Below are 16,768 nucleotides of genomic sequence, written 5' to 3'. Positions count from 1 at the left end.
ACAGTGCGCAGACAAGAAAGTGGCATTGTCAAAGAAGTGATTTTTAAATCCTGCTTTCGTTGGCAGTGTAGCGTTTCCCTGCAGAGCGAGGTGTTGCACACAAACCCTGCAACGCAAAGCTTGCTTCTTAAATATCCACATTGGCTCAAATGTTTCAGTTAATGACAATAACGAGGTAGAAAGCTCCTGATTACTCCTTGTTTGTTAGCATAAATGTGCACCACTGCTTTATGTGTTCGGTTGTATTCAGTAGGGTTAGGCAAGGACTTCACGATGCAATACGTGTCACGATACTTGAGTGACGATATTATGATATTGCGATATATTGCGATATTCTACATAGTTCACTGAGAAATTTTGAACGCAGCTTAAAATACACATTGTGTTTATGACCAGATGATCAGATGACAGTGATAATTTGCTGGACAGATCGGGTCAATTTAATCCAAATGGTCCATTTTCAATTTGTTGCACTTGTACAGAAAAAGTTGTTGTGCGAAGGCCGTTCACGGTCGGCCCAAAACACGACTTCTGCTTTCACAATCGATTTTAACCCTTTCATGCAGAGTGATCACTATAGTGGACAGCTATTCAAAATTTTTTTTTGTTCATTTTTGGATATGCATGGGTTTTGGTGTTGTAAGTGCATATCATCCGAAACAGTGGACGCTTGTGAATCACCCCACGCACTTCCGCAAACATCAAGTAACATCAAAGAGTTAATATAATTGTTAACGTTTCCGGATATTTATTTTATGCTAGGAGAAATTTGCAGTTAATCATGGACAGTTCCGTAACTTAACGGGTTCCTGGAAAAAAAAATAATCAATGGTATCACTTTTTATACGGCTAAAGAGGAATAAAAACACACAGGAAAAAATCTTGACTAAGGTTCTTGTAATTCATGCATGAAAGGGTTAAGACATTCAAAATCGATATGGAATCCGAAGAAAAAATATTGCGATATATTGCCATATTTATATTTTTCCCACCCCTAGTATTCAAGCACCAGTTGCTTGCAGTCCCAGTAAGAAACAAAAACAAAGCTAATCTGAAACAACCTTCTGTTTTCATCCGTCATCAGCTCGCACCTTCTCATTAGACCACTCCACTAAAAGGATCATTGTGTCATTGCACATCCTGAACATCCACTGCATGTTTTATAATTAAACTTTTTTTGTTTTGTCTTAAATAAAAATGCCAAAGACGTTCTAGCCACTTAAATGTATTTGCTATTTTATTTATTCCTCTAAGACGTCAAACTAAATTTTACGAGTTCATCGGACTTAATTGGATTTTATCATTTTTTTTTTTTTATAACAAATCAACTTTCAGGAAATATCAGGGCCATTTTAATCTTTGCTAACATTTTATTATCCCAACAGTTGCTTTAATGGCAGAAAGTCACTGCTTGTGCTTTAGTAATCCAACTGGAACCCGACAAAACAAACAAACCCATCACGTTTGATCAAACAGAAAGTCAAAGAGAATCAGGCGACGAAAACCGGTCGGTTTAGAAAAATAACGTCTTTATTCGAGTGGAGCTGGGACATCGAGACCCATCAACAGCTTCAAGATTTGTGTTTGTTGCATTTTAATGTTCAGATCACAATGAAATATTCAGGGCGTGACTTCATTTCATTCATTCATTTCTGTGTAGAATCGTCATCAGCCGACACAGCACATTTAAATAGTGTAGCTAAAGAAAGCTTTCATTAATAACATCACCCGTCCATATAAAAATTTAATTGACGATTTGTTCACCATTAAAAAAAAAAAAAAAGATTCGTTCAACATATAATAGTAAGCTTTGTTTTCTGAGCAGTTCTGTAACCTAGAAATTGCACACGGTCACTGGAGACACCTTGACGTGAAATTGCACAGTACGATAACGTGTCACACACGTAGCACGAACATCACATGATACAGTGAATGAAACCACATGGTTAATACTTCGGATACATCTCACGGTAACGGTCAGTGTTAGATCTACTGTTGCACAACATGGACACACGTGAACACAAGCAGAATCACACTGGAGTGTTTCAACCTCCTCTCTGTGCAGTTTGATTCAGAGAGACCTTAGAGGAGACGGACGTTCACAGAGTGGTGTGAGGCAGCAGTGGAGGAAGAGGAGGAGGAGGAGGCACATCACCCAAACAGTGGGGGTGGGAGGGAGGCGTAAGGGGGACGGAGGAGGAGAGGTCCAACTTGAGCGTCCACAGAGCCATCAGAAGTGAGGAGGCACGGTCTGCAGGGCGTCTTCAGTTGTACGATGGATATTCACATTCTGGAAGGAGGAACGCAACAGCGTCAGAGGCCTTGTGCAAACACACATCAAGTCAACACTGTTTTCAAGTCCGTTTCCATGACACCAGTTTTCAGCTTTTTTGAATGAGACTAGAACAGATTATTTACTCTGTTGCTGGGCTGGCAGTTTCATGCCTATATTTGTGTTGTTCATTTTTATACGTGATGTCATTTCATGAGTCATGTGGATTTGCTTATAGCACGAGGCTTGTATTGTATATTTAAATGCTTGCTTTCATTTTTATCATTATTAACTCCTTGTCTAAAAGCGTAAACATTAAAGCGAGCGTTGTAGGATCTCCAGGCGGACAGAAATCTGTGCCACGGCACAGTGAGGGTTTTGTTCGGGCTGATGAATGGCAGCAGTTTGTTATTCAACCCAGTGGAGTCTTTGCATGTAAATGAACGAGGGGGGGAAAAAAATCTCTGCGCCTTCGTGTTTGTGCGGCGGAGGAGAGCAGGAAGGGCAGAGCACTGAACATTTGATGTGCAGATAAGTACAGATGTGGAGGAAATGGCAAGCGTCGCTTGATCTTCGAGTAAGAACAATCCAGGCCAGCGTTTGCTACTAAGTTCATGTCCTTGTTATTAAACAGCAACGCTGCTTTCATGCCAAGCTTTCTAAAATGATGCACAACAAAGCGTGTGGTGAGGAATCATGAAGTGGTTGAGTGGAGTTTATTTAGAGACAGTGAACAGAAACACCTTCCTCTTATTTACGTCTGATGTGAATATACTGTTTAACAATAAAAATAACAGCGTATATGTGCACATCCAAGAGCATCATTAGACAATGTTGGACATCCTAAAAAAGACTAAACAGTTCATTTTTTTTAATGTGCAAAATAGAAGAATAGGCACAACTTTATTGTGTTGTGCGGTGCTGTCAAACTGAGATTAGAGCTTCTTGACAAATAACCAACAAAAATATAAAGTGACGAGACACCGGCAAGACGTCAACATGATGATAAAAATGACTTCAGATCAATAAGAACATGAGCTACTCGTAATCAAAGCTTCAACAGAAAAGGTGCTGGCGTTTCATTGCTTCACAGTTGGATGAAAAAAAAAAAAAATAATAATTATAATAAAAGCAACAAAAAAAAAAAAAACTTCATCTGCTTTTCATTTATTCTCCAAAAATAGGAGAACGTGCGCGACCCATAGATCCGTGACAGGATTAATAATCGGAAAATTAGAAACTGGATTCCAGTCAATTGCCACCATCAGCACGTCTTAGGATACAAGTCGAGGCAAAACAGAAGACAAGAACAGTGGCGAGAGACTCGATCAGTGATTTAGGAAGGTACGTTGTCTGGAGGGTTCATTGTGCGTAATGAAGCGTAAGAGAAAGGAGGGGGGTCGGAGGAGGGGGGGTGTGGGGGATGTGGGGTCGAGGGGGCACTGCCTCATTGGTGAGCTGGCACCGTTAGCAAAGCCTCCTCTGACATCCGCGACACCTCTACGTTCTGTTCGATAAAAAAACAACAAACAAAGAGGAGGAGGAATCAAAACACAAACACACACTGTACGCGCACACAGTAACACACAAGAGGGTGAAAGAAACACGTGCGAGGGTTTTCATCTCTGCGTCTTTGTGTGATCTGCTACAAAAACAAAAAAAAAGAAAAAAAAACCCACAAACAAACTTTATTGGTGAAAGTCAATCATCTAAAAAAAACCCAAATCCCAAAGTGTGAATAAATGTTTTCAGCTGCTTTTCTGAGCCTTTTACCACTCACAGTAAACTACGCACACTCACAACGTTATTCGTTACCAGAACACGTAGAACACAGAGTGACACGTGCCCCTGGGGCGTATTTACCTAAAGGGCGTGAAGGTGAAAATGTGGTCGCAGCAGTAGGAGCATTAGTCATCGTTTGTGTTCAGCTATGATCCACCTGCTCTGCATTCATTATTAAAACACGGCCCTCTGAATATGATCTGTACTATGTCTGAGCGCTGCAGTGAAACATCACAACAACACCATTATGTTGTGAAGCTACTGGACCAACCTGTTTGTTGGTTCTACTGTGTGTGTGTGTGTGTGTGTGTGTCGTTATACCCACCTCAGGTCTCTCTCTGTGTGTATTGACCGCGTCCACGTTGATGCGGATGGACTCCACTTTGCAGCCTAAGCGTACGGACAGAGGGTTTAATCGGTTTGCGCGGCGGGACTATAAATGTTGCGTCTTACAAGCTAACGGAAGAGCAGTCCTACCGTAGGCCACGGGCGTTAGCTTCAGCACGCTGTGCAGCGGACACTTCAGGTACGGCAGCTCCTCTGTACGGACATGAAAAAACAGCAAACACATTTACAGTGTCATAATTCAATGCATAAATATAATATAATATACCCCCACCACTTAACATTTTCTTACAGTGATCTGATTTGCTACACAGAAAGTAGGTCACTCAGCCAGGAATGGACCACGTCTATATGTGGGCTTTAATAAAAGTATGTCACGGGTTTATACTTTTCTCATCAGCGCGCAGAACTTTTAGCTTTATTTAGAACGAGGTGTAAATACCTCATGACACTTGTAGCCCAGCCCAGAAAAGGGGATGTGATCTCATGTTTCTGACGTGGTTGATAAATAAAGCGGTAAGGTCCCGAAAGTGATGAAACATGACTAATGATCCCTCATCTTCCAAACACAGTGCATCACTGTCTCTTGTGGCCAAGCTCTGACCTAAAAGACATTCATTGTTGTAATGTCCTAAAAAAAGGATAATGTTCTTGATCTAGACAGCTATCAAATCTTTATGGATGATTGGCTCATCTTCAACGTTTTAACTGCGTTGCTTTAAATGCAGGGGCTCTAACCGGAGGTGACTGTAATGAAACAAGGCGTGGAACTAAATCCTCCCAAATGTAAGAGGAACAAGTTATCACCACACATCCAAAACTGTGACAACTACTTACTTTTAAAAAAAAAAAAATCTGGTTAAAAATGAATCAGACATACATAGTACTGTCTGTCTGTGTCCTTTTTGGTTTGTTTTGACATCGTCTGTCTGTGTCTGGTTCTGTAATTGTTTGTTGTATTATTGTTGTTTTAAAGTCTTCTCTGCCTTGAGACTACGACGGAAAATTAGCATTTGTGCGGCACATTTACACTGATGACTTAACGCATCAGTGTTAATTAATATGCACTGTCCCAATTCAATAAACTAATGGTAATTGTGAGTGAAATGAAAAATGAGCAGATATTTGCAGGATTCTTTCCATTGACTGAATTTAAGACTATTTCTGTAACATTTCCCACACTGCTTCCTACTTTATGCTTGTTTCTGCCCTCTGGCTATTTGAGGTTCGGTTTGATGACTGACCTGCAGTCTTGTCCAGGAAGTAAGCCAACAGGCAGCGCATAACAGCCTGGTGACAGATGACCAGCACGTTCTCCTGCCTCTCCAGCTCCATGATGACCGGCTCCAGCCGCTGCACCAGGTCCTCGTAGGACTGACAACATTGAAAAAGCCAAATCAGACAAATGCAGAGAAAAAAAAAATAAAAAATTCCCCAATACTCATCTGATAAAGTAGCAGTCAGAGGTAAACAGACTGACATTTTAGCAAATGGAAAAATCCATACAGGCCGTCTAGACACTAACACTGGCTTGAACAATACACCACACATCAGCACTATCCCTCCGGGTAACAACTAATGCCCATATCCATCTTTCTGTGTGATATTAATGAGGAGGTAATGAGAAAAGACCAGTGGGCATTGAAGCTCAAAGTAAATAACCTGACACTACATATCTGGAACACACACACAAACACACACACATACACACACAGGGATTAATGTGAGGTCTTTGTTCCCTGTGAGCTAGTGTTTAGCTAAATCTGTCTGAGAAGCTGCTGGTCCGAGCTGAGGCTCATTAGCAAAGCGTACGTGGCCAGCAGCCATCTGGATATGCTTTGACAGTGTGACTGTGGCTTTGTGTTTGCAGAATGAGACTCTGCGTTGAGAAATCCCACGGTTTAAACAGGCAGAACAACAGCGGCAGCCACTGACCTCTCCTTTAGGGTATCGGTAGCGGTATTTGTCCTGGTCCCTTAGTGCAAACTCTAGAGGGTAGTAGTCCTGGATCTCCTCATACATCATCTCCTCACACACACCCTACAATAAAAAAAAAAAGTATTATTACAATGACATCACATGCACGGGTTAAACAAAGAGACAGTTGCCTGGCAGCTAAGAGAGAACTACTTACAGCATCGATCTCGTTCAGGACCTTCCACTGTTCATAGGGCACATTCAGAGCCTCTGCGGTCTGGATGGTCCTCTTCATCTGACTTGTCCACACCTTCAGGTCACTGATGTTCTGCGACTGGATGAACTGGTTCAGCATCTTCGCAAACTAAAAAAGACGACAAAACGTTATTTTCCCGCCCGCTGTTCTGCAGAGCACATCTCTCGTGTTGTAACGTTTGCCGCCACCTCTTTGCCTCTAGTCGTGAGGCCGGAGTCTCCTCCGATCCGACCCTTGACGTTGAGCTCGCTCTCTCCGTGGCGACACAGGTAGATTGAGCGCGGAGTGATGTGGATGTTCATGAGGTAGTAGACGATCCGGCTCTGGATGTGGTCCAACACTCTGTTGACTGAGTACCGCTGCCCCACGTCCATGATTTTGATGTAGGAAAGATCCCTGAGGGGAGACGACGAAGGGATTAAGATAGAAAATAGATAAATATGAGTCGTCAGAAGTAGTGATTACATGTACCACTACTTCTAATCAGAGCGGCCGTTTTACAGACGTGTGACATAGTAGTTTCTATTGTTTTTTCCACTTTTATTATTACAACAACAACATTATGGACAATCCATCCCATCCACTACACCAAACATTTGAGGGTCAGAGGAGCTCATTCTCCAGTGGACTGATTCAGCTACAGATCTTCCTTTATTCCTTATTCTATCCAGCTGAATAACAGCTCATCTTTTTGTGTCAATTAAGCTACTATGATCAATTAAAATTTCCCTTGTGGATCATTAAAATCTAAGTCTAAAATTTGGAAAATTTGTCACCGATTCACGTTATCAGTGACCGTTTACGTGACTTTCAATCAGTTTGGGAAAAGGAATATTCTACCCCTGCGAAACCGAATGAAATTTCTTTCGGTCTGTTCTGATTGAGATGTTTATATGGAGCTTTTTCATTTGGTTTGAGCTTCTAAACTGATTATAATCAGAATATGTGGCTCCATGTTAATCCCAGCTACTGTGCAGAATGGTGTAAATACAGTGGCTGTTTTCACATTAACCCTCTGGAGTCCAAAGTATAATCGGTTGTTTTGACTGCTTTTGGTTTTATCTTTATATTTCATCTTAAATACGGTTTACGTTGCCTTGTTTGGTGTCATTCTTTTCAGCACAACCTTCAGCACGTGTCATTTTACAATTATTTTTTTCATTCTGACAAACTATATTAACACATTGGACTAAAAACCACACTAAAACCATAAAATCCAAATAGGAAAAAGCTACATTTTTTTCACTGTGAAAACCACAAACATGTTTAAAGAATAATTTTTTATAAATTAGAATGCAAATCTAAAGTGTAAATTTCACAAGCTTATGTACAAATTTAGCAAACAACAGTTATTTATAACTATTTTCATTACTCCACAGCATAGGGAAAGTTTCTCTCTACCTTATATCTTAAGGTCACTTTGTGACATCACGGGTTTCAGAATTTTTAAATGGAAAAACATATGTGACACAAATAATTATTCAAATCTGGGTATTTTCATACATTTTACAACTTTTGAATAGACAATTGTTTTTTCTATAGAGGTATTAATATGTTTAGTCCACGTTAGCGTTTCAGAATAAAGAACATCGTGACCCCAAATTAAATATTCACACAGCCTGGATGTCATAACTAACACGCAGCTTCCATCTCACCTGTCCAGAACTTCATCCAGGGTCTCATAGGAGTTTTCATAACACTTAATCCTCTTCATGAAATCTTCTACCGCGTCTTCTGTGTTACAGTTTGTGTAGTCGGGGCTTCCCAGCTTCACTTGCTGAACAGATAAAGAAAAGAGGAGTGAGTACAACACCAACAGAAGTTCAGTTTTCACTGGAACAAAACACAATCTGACAAAAACAGCCGCTCACCACGATGTTCTCCTGTATGACGTCTGGGTCTTCACACACAGACTCTACAAAAAACACCTGAGAGAAAGGGAGAGCGAACATGGATTCAGTATGACGGTCAATTAAAGGAAAACCGTCACCAACAACTGTGACACAAGTTACCTTAAAGCCATTCTGCTCTGCGAACTGGATGATGGTTTCCCGTCTCTCCCTGGTGGTGTTTGTTGCATCGAACACCTACGATACAGAAAAGACATGGACAGTTTAACAATTAAACCACTGTACATCTTAACTGCATAAAACACCTCTGACAATTCAACATTTAACCCACCGCAACTTGGCCTCTTTGCTCCGTGAGGTACTGTCGCACGTCGTTCAACGCTGCTGAGGCACACTGTCTGTAAAGAGGAAGGATCACAGTCACAAACATGGCCGCAGGCTAAAATAAACCGTTAAGGTGGCCACACTTACCTTCTGATCCTCAAGCCCTCTTCGTTGTCCGGGCGGAAGAACTCAAAGGACTTGTAGATCTTCACGAACTCTCTCCTATACTGTCCGACGTTGAACTCTGAGGGAAAAGACACACTGAATTACTTCCCTCCTTTCCCCCCCTCGAGTCGACTTTTTCTGCAGCCGCTCGCCGGCCGACGGGTCGTACCTCTGGTGGGAACTCCGATCCAGTTGAGGTAGCGCGTCAGCTTCTTGGAGATGTAGGTCTTTCCTCTGGCAGGCAGGCCCACGGTCACAATCAGGGTGGGACAGTTGGTCATACATACTGGAAGAAAGTGGGACAAGGAAGCTCAGGTCATGTGCCGATCATGTGTACAAACACTTTCATAATCTCCCTGACACAGACTCACAAAATTCCTAATTTATCAAGATTATGTCTAATAAAAGTCTTATCAGGGGCAGCACAGACCTTTCTGGGTGGAATTTGCATGTTCCCCCTGTGCTTGCCTGGGTTTTCTCCATTTACTCTGGTTTCCACCTCCAAAGATATGCTCGTTAGGCTAACTGATGACTCTAAACTGACCCTAGCCCTGTGATAGACTGGCGACCTGTCCAGGTTGTACCCCGCCTCTCGTTCAATGGCAGCTGGGATAGACTCCAGCGACCCCCATGACCCTAGTGAGGATGAGCGGTAGTAGAAGATGAGAGCGTGTGTGTGTGTAATCCTGTGCTAGACAAAGAAAGTTGCATCACTCTTCTTGGAGCATGTTAAAGACTAAAGAACTGACATCTGCGGACGCGTGTTTTGAAATACTGCACTTTTACGACTCCAGACGTGCGGAGGAAAAAAAAGAAAATAACAACCGGTTTCCACACTGTGTGCACAGATGACCGGGTCAGAGAGCACGGAGGCGTCTTCCCTGGAGGCTGGTTTTATAGACAACTGATTCAATCATTTTTTTTTTTTTTTTTTTTTTTGTTGGTGAGGCCACACTGAGGAGACCCAGACAGTCAACGTGACTGCAGATTCAATGCAGCCCAAACATCCACACTGCAAATCACTCACATGACCGCAGGGACACAACTCCTGGTGTCTGACTTGACACAAACAATGTGAGGGACATTACGGGTGGTAGCCCGGTCCTCTTTCCTCGACGAGAGCAGCCTTCGTCTGCAGTGAGAGCACCGTGTGGGTCCTTACATAACCGTGGGGACCAGATGGCAGGAGGAGCAGCAGCAGCAGCAGCAGCAGGAGCGAGGACCCCGGGACCTGAGCTCCCCGCTGCTATGACCATGGTAACGTTACGCAGCGCATCAAAACACACCGCTAATACCGGGGCGGGGGTGACGCAGAGTTAATTATTCACAATTACGCATATCTGCTCAGAGGACCACGCGTGGAGTGGCTACACGCCGATGCTAGCAATTGTCGGGTCATACGCACCCTTTCTTTGAGAAATGTGTTTTTCGGGGAGGCCGTTTTTACACGGCATCCAAATCTTCTTCAGGGGATTCTGGGTGAGTTCCCGCGGGTTCGTCGGTGTTTTCTCCTCCATTCCGTCCGCAGGTGGAGCGCAGGAAGCCGCGAGGGAAACACGGGGCCCTTCCCCGTGATGCTGCGCTGAAGGTGACCGGCGTTTCATCTGCGCGGCTCCGCGAGGATGGAGACGGTACGGGTTTAGAGTACGGTCTCGCTCCGCCGTGCCGCTGTCACGTGGCTCCCTGCAAAACCGACCGTCTGCCGTAATGGCCGCAGCACGAGCGCAACGTGTTTTCCGCGCGACCGTAGATAACATATGCTGTGCGCACTCAAAAAATAACTAAAATAAAGTACGTCAATAAATGTAGTTATTATCAGGTTTTGTTGAAGTGGAAATTGGCTTTCAAACATAATTGCGGACCTCATAATTTCCCGCTGTGTAACGACACATTTTGAACAAAATGAAATCTATGTTTATGGAAGATTAGATTTTTAAAAAAAAAACATATCTGGTCTACTGTACCTACACGACCAGTCAAAAGTTTGGGCACTCAAGTCAATTCAATATGTCGATTTGTACTTATTAAATGTGCCCAAATCTGACTCTGAATTTGGTAAACACTGTTTGACTTTGCACCTGATGCTTGGTACTCACTGCTTTGTGTGAGAGACCTTGGAGAAGCTACATATCACACTTGTCCTTGTTTTAATGTAAACCTTAGTCACACTTAGTCACTCACAACATCTTAGTCCCGTTGTTTTTTATCTTCCATGTATATTATTTGTGTTGCTGTGTGAGTTGCTGTTTGTTCTTGAAGAAGGGTTCTTGATTGCAACTTTCTTAGGTTGCTGTCTTGGTCAGGCTTCCCTTGGAAAAGAGGTCAGTGTGCCTCAACGGGATGCGATGTGCCTTATAGTTTTCCTCTTTAATATTTACTTATTAATTTATTTTCCTTTTTCAATGTCTGTTGCTGGAAAGAGACTGGTGGTGTGCTTGGGTTCATAGTATGTGTATTGAAATATATTAATGAGGTAGTTGTTGTATGTACAATATTTGTCAAATATATATATATGGAGAATTCCTGGGGATTTCCTGGGTTTGCCACTTTTGTTGATCTGCTGTTTATATATAAAAATGATTAGTGCAGCTTTAAGGGTAGAAAAGTATGGGAAAAATTCATGTTCTTGCCCATTTTAGGCCAGTATGCACCTGTCTAAATAGCCTGCATCAGTGCTACAAAAGACAATGAGAGTTAGGAGAGCAGGGATGGAATATGGTATTCGTAATTACTGTATGTCTGCATTTGTGCATAATCACCTGTCACCAAAAAAATTGTTGTGTTTTTATTGTAGTTCTTCATATGTTTAGTAACCCAGAACAGACAAACCAAATACTGATCCTAGAGAGGCCCTTTTGTATTTTGAAGTGGAAGTAGTGACAACTGTAAGTTCCGCTACAAAGAGAGAGGTGTTCAGTTGGTTGCAATACGCCACTAAATCCTATACACTGGTCTTTCATGGGCAGAATAATGATGTGAAAAATTAGAGCATTTTCCTCTCAGGAAAGTCAAGAGTGTTAAAGTAGCGAGTTCCTCTTTTCTTTAAATGTCCTAAAATAAATGTCAGAAGTGAATTTTTCAGACATTGACAATAATTCCAAACACCATTTTGAGTGCAGAGCATTTAAGAAACCACATTTTCCAGATTGCTGAAACACAATGCTTGGCCTTATCTTACTTTGCTTGTTGCTTAAGGCTTGATGCTTGGCTGGGTTTACCAGTTTCATAAGATTGCGCTTGCAAAATCGAATGTTATGTCGAATGTCGAATCTATCTATCTATCTATGTGACTGTGAGAGTCATTGAGTGAAAAATGTTGTCAATATTCACGTTAATATTACTGTTAAGCAGTAAGTATGCTGGTCTGTTAATAGCATTTTCTTACACTTCACTTGTGAGCTGACTGTGTCCATGAGATGGCAGCATTACACTCTCCTTCGTACCCTCTTTATGAGCGTTGTTGACTCAGGATTGCAAAAATTTGGCATTCGAAACTGGAACTGGCAGCCTTGGAAAGAATGTTTATATGCCACACGTTTAAATCAATATAATCCATTTTTGTTTTGTTGTTTGTAAGGTGGCTGAGAGTTTGTTTTTTGGTTTTAACAAGTGCCCTTGATGTTCTCTTTGTCTCAGGTGAAGAGTGACCAACGCAGCCAAGTACAGTAACAACTCAACAATGGCTACAGACATTACCATAGAGATTAATCCACATCACACTGAGCGTCAACAAAAACAAAGACCTCTGTAGAGCTGCCGTACTGGATTATATAACAGCGCCTCATAAGTGGAAAGCCACTTGATATTTCGAGGTTAGTAGGCCTATTTGTTCCTCTGTTGTTATCTGTTGTACTGATTATATTTAGCCGAGAGTCAGTCTTGGTGATGGAGTAACAGGGCCTGTGACCTAAATATGGTGAGATGGAAGTTTTCTAATTAAATAGCTCCAACGCTCTGACAAATTCCCTGACTGCTGTTACACTATAATATATGTCAGGTTCATCAGGTGCACTAAGAAATGGCACAGGAACTCCTGCTAAAGGATGTATTTTTAGTTATACGTTTCAAAGTCTGAATAACGTCTTGCAAACAGTGGAACATGCTGTATAGTGATTTTATTTACCCATTACTCTAAACAGCAGCTTCACCAATAGAAACAATTGGAATAGTCTCAAGATGCTTTACAGATACCAGAGACTCAAACACCAGATAAAGCACTGAGGCAACGGTGCAGAACCCAGCTCATTCATACATGCATCTGGGTAAAGCATATATGCAGCATTTATACAGGGTACAAACAAGAGTACCTGATACATGACACATGATACATAAGAGGGATAAAAAGGATGGATGGCGCCATCAGTCAAAGTATTCATAGGCTGGTGAAAAGGCTGGTCAGTGGTGATAGTCGCTGTATTGCAGGTGGGTAGGCGTGTACATATCCTGAATATAGGATGAATCATAAGCAACAAAAAGAATATGATGCAATTTAGCATGCATGGAAAGTTCCTCCGCCACCTAGAAGCAAACTTAAGGACGGTTCAGGGACGTATCAAAAGGAGGCAGGGTCAAGCCTAACCTTAGACGTACATAGGGGTCTGCCTCCTAAAATCAAACTGGGAGAAGAGCTCGGTAGCTGTAGGTTGCACCATTCTACTTTTGGAAACAGAGGCCACGTTTAGGCAAAGTGTTGTACTGGTGTGATACGGCACTGAGTGGGTAATTTAAGGAAAGACCGAGTCACCAAGGGTCAAAGGATTTTTAATTCCTGGCTCAGATTAAACAGGATGCCAGTGAAGAGAACCTACGTGGAGAAATGTCTTGGCTGGCTATCGTCCTCACTGACATCTCAGATTTGAAGGAAGTAGGCTAAGTCTCAGTCTTGCACACTGTAAACTGGAACATGAACAGGAAACAGGCTGAGCTCCTCCTCCGTGCTCTCAGCAGCTGGGGCTCTGATTGCAGCTAGCAAGCTTTTAGCAGCCCTGTACCATACAGGACAAGTCATCTCCCAATATAGTAGTGTATGGTAGGATTACAGCTGGCAGTCGAACCGACACAGTCACCGGGGCTGAGGCACGGTCTGAGCTCACTGAGCTTCACATACAATCAGGGCTCAATAACATTCATAGCATGGCAGCAGCAGCAGCAGCAGCACAGTGTGAACTGCACAACAACCAGCCATAAAACCCAAACCATCACCATCTCTGCAACAGCATTTATTTCCCGGCCAGAGAGTGAAATGCATCATGATGACATCCCAGTCATGAGTGGAAAGAATCCAGGGAGCCTCACTCAGCCTCACTAGACACGAAACCTTAACAGTGTTGTTTATTATCGTTATTTCCAGCAGCAGTTATTATTATTATTATTATCATTATTATTAATAATGATAATAATAATGACATCCTCCTTTTTCTTTCCTCCTGCGTGACAGTAAACGAACCAGGCTGCCTACTATTAAAAAGAAAACAACATTAACGCCTGGTTGTTGTTATGTAGGGTAAAGGTCTCGGCGACAGCGCCAACCCTCGCTCGAGCACGTCGCCTCTTGTTTACGTCCTCGCCGGGCTGCCCCGGCTCCGTCTAATATACGCGGACAACCGCCGGCGCACGGCGCGAACTTGCTCGCATCGCCTTACCCGCTCTGTCCTGGTTCTGCGCGGACTTGGACCGGCCGGAGCAGCCTCTCATCATGGGCGTCTGGTCTGATGGAGCGCGGTGAGCCCGCTGATCGCTGCGCTGATGCTCGCTGTAACACACACCCACCCACCCAGCGTGCGTGTGTGGGACTTGGATTCGGGAGGAAGGCTTTTGACTAAAATGGATGTAGTGAGGTGGCTGCCTACCTGCCCTCTTCACCCCTCCTACACCCCACCCATCCTTATTGAACTGCTGGGAAATGTCCACACACCAGCCTTGACTGGGCTGGACTTCTGCTGTTTGCACATTACATCGCTGTATAGGAACTGCAAGAAACCACACGCATATTACAGTTATGTATAATAAAAATTTCACAAGCATTTTACAGCTGTGTAGTAATTAATAGTAATAATAATAGTAATAATAATAATAATAATAACAACAATAAAACGCAACATCATATATTACATAATTTGTAATATTTTTATGCTGACAATATACGATGTTCCTTAAACAAAACAAATGAAGTAGACAAAGCACGAATGGTGCAACGTGTGTTAGTCAGGAATGCAAGTTTCTGTAGTTTTCCAGGAACAGTCAGACTGGCAGAACTTGTTCTGTTTTTTTTTCCTAATTTTTTTTTTAGCCGTGCCTATTAAACCTAATCTGCTGACACGTTAAAAATGACGCAAAACATTTGCTTTAACGTGGATTATCAGTGTCTAATATATCAAACTGAAAGCATATATTCTCAAATTCATCCGCAGAAAGTGAATGCAATGCAATGGGTGCAACCCAGAAGGCCTTTTACTGGTGGTGCAGACTATGTGGTCTTTGAAAGTATTTTTCAATATGTTGAACGGAGGCCGTCACACTGTGTGTGATTACGAAATTGGTAAATTTACAGTTTCCTGAGAATTACTACACGAATTCTGGGAAGGATGCAGGAAAAACTATTAAATATCCTTTGTATTCGACCCACATACCTGTTCTGGTGATGGACACATTTGTTTTCAGACTCGTTTTTGTAATTTTATTTATTTATTTACCTATGTCAAAAACACCACAACAGAATCCATTTCAGTAATATATATATATATATATATATATGTAAAACATACAAAGTACAGATGTTGCATTTAAGTGTCACACTTAAATTCGGTTGGTCGGAGGAGGAACAAACACACATGCCCGCTGCCAGGGCTGTGTCCTTTTGAGGATAATATAAGCGTCATGTGACCCGTCTGTGAGGACTTGAGGCTATTTCGGTGGCAGTAATGATATCCTTATCCAACCCATGACGGCGATGGCACTAATTGTCGAGCGAGGCCTGTAACTGCACATCGGTGACTCAACGGGACAACGGAGACGTCGCGTGGTGGAGAAACAGCGGAAGGCCGGCTCCCTTTCCATTGACCTTCAACACAATCCTGACTAAAGGCCAAACTTATCAGCCTCCCTGTCCCACCCTTCATACGCTCCCCTCTTGTCCGTCCCACTCACGGGCCTCTGGCAGACGTGCGTAGTATTCTGGTCGCACCTGCTTAACTGGGATTCATCTCTGAGCGTAACAGGATGTTCCGGTAGCTTTCATTTGCACCGTTTCCTGAGTTTACACCACTGCTGCATTCGAGTGAATGAATCACAGAACGTCTGACCCCTCAGTGCACCACCGCACGGGCTGAGAGCGCAACAATGAACTAATAAACGTTTTATAAATCCATCTCTGACTTTCTTTGAATGTCACTGAAGAGCTCTCTGGTGTTTGCAAACCTCTGCAGGAGAAGTGGTTGTGTGGCTTTGAGGGAGTGATGTAAGCCGGAAGTGCAGGAGACGCTGTGTGACGTCGTCATCGTGTGTGCGGTATAATCTAGTCCAGACTTGTCTCTACGAAACGTCTGAGTAACACAGAAAAACTCATCACAGCCTCTACAAGGAAACATGTCACTTTCGGCAGACTGTAAATTCCCACCAACACTGTCAGACTTTGCTATTGTTTGCGCTACTCCGACAGCTTCTACATGTTCTTCACTCACGGATCCTGCTTTAATCACGGCAGACGTTCCGTACGTGCAAAATCAAAGAGGCGCTTATGATTGGCTTCCCTTAACTCACACTCCAAATACTCCAGGAGGACCATGTGATCAAAGTGGGGGAAAGGTTCCATATAATCTAAACACAATAATGTTGACCTTTTGCTGTCGGATGGCTGCG

General features: G+C 42.7%; 1 protein-coding gene across 4 annotated transcripts; it reads right to left on the bottom strand.

Annotated features, from left to right (window-relative positions):
- Positions 1 to 1,508: 1,508 nt before the first annotated feature.
- On the bottom strand, positions 1,509 to 14,738 carry LOC125007006 (6-phosphofructo-2-kinase/fructose-2,6-bisphosphatase 4-like). 4 transcript variants are annotated; one of them, XM_047583558.1, is made up of 14 exons: positions 14,554 to 14,736; positions 9,081 to 9,197; positions 8,894 to 8,990; positions 8,754 to 8,820; positions 8,585 to 8,659; positions 8,444 to 8,500; positions 8,228 to 8,349; positions 6,761 to 6,968; positions 6,534 to 6,680; positions 6,335 to 6,439; positions 5,644 to 5,773; positions 4,532 to 4,594; positions 4,380 to 4,444; positions 1,509 to 2,290 (listed from the first exon to the last, which is right to left on the bottom strand). In XM_047583558.1, the coding sequence occupies exons 1-14, from the start codon at positions 14,606 to 14,608 to the stop codon at positions 2,231 to 2,233; spliced, it is 1,368 nt and encodes a 455-aa protein (XP_047439514.1). In that variant the 5' UTR covers positions 14,609 to 14,736; the 3' UTR covers positions 1,509 to 2,230. The 4 variants fall into 4 exon arrangements, with proteins under 4 accessions (XP_047439514.1, XP_047439516.1, XP_047439515.1 ...); XM_047583560.1 differs by lacking the exon at positions 14,554 to 14,736 and adding an exon at positions 10,317 to 10,596; XM_047583559.1 differs by lacking the exon at positions 1,509 to 2,290 and adding an exon at positions 2,960 to 3,779 and having other exon boundaries at positions 14,554 to 14,738.
- Between the last annotated feature and the right edge of the window lie 2,030 nt (positions 14,739 to 16,768).

Source organism: Mugil cephalus, chromosome 4 (assembly GCF_022458985.1).
Source record: "Mugil cephalus isolate CIBA_MC_2020 chromosome 4, CIBA_Mcephalus_1.1, whole genome shotgun sequence".
Classification (NCBI taxonomy): Eukaryota; Metazoa; Chordata; class Actinopteri; order Mugiliformes; family Mugilidae; genus Mugil; species Mugil cephalus.
The sequence above is the reverse complement of the archived record's forward strand: the minus strand, read 5'-3'. Positions and strand labels throughout refer to the sequence as shown.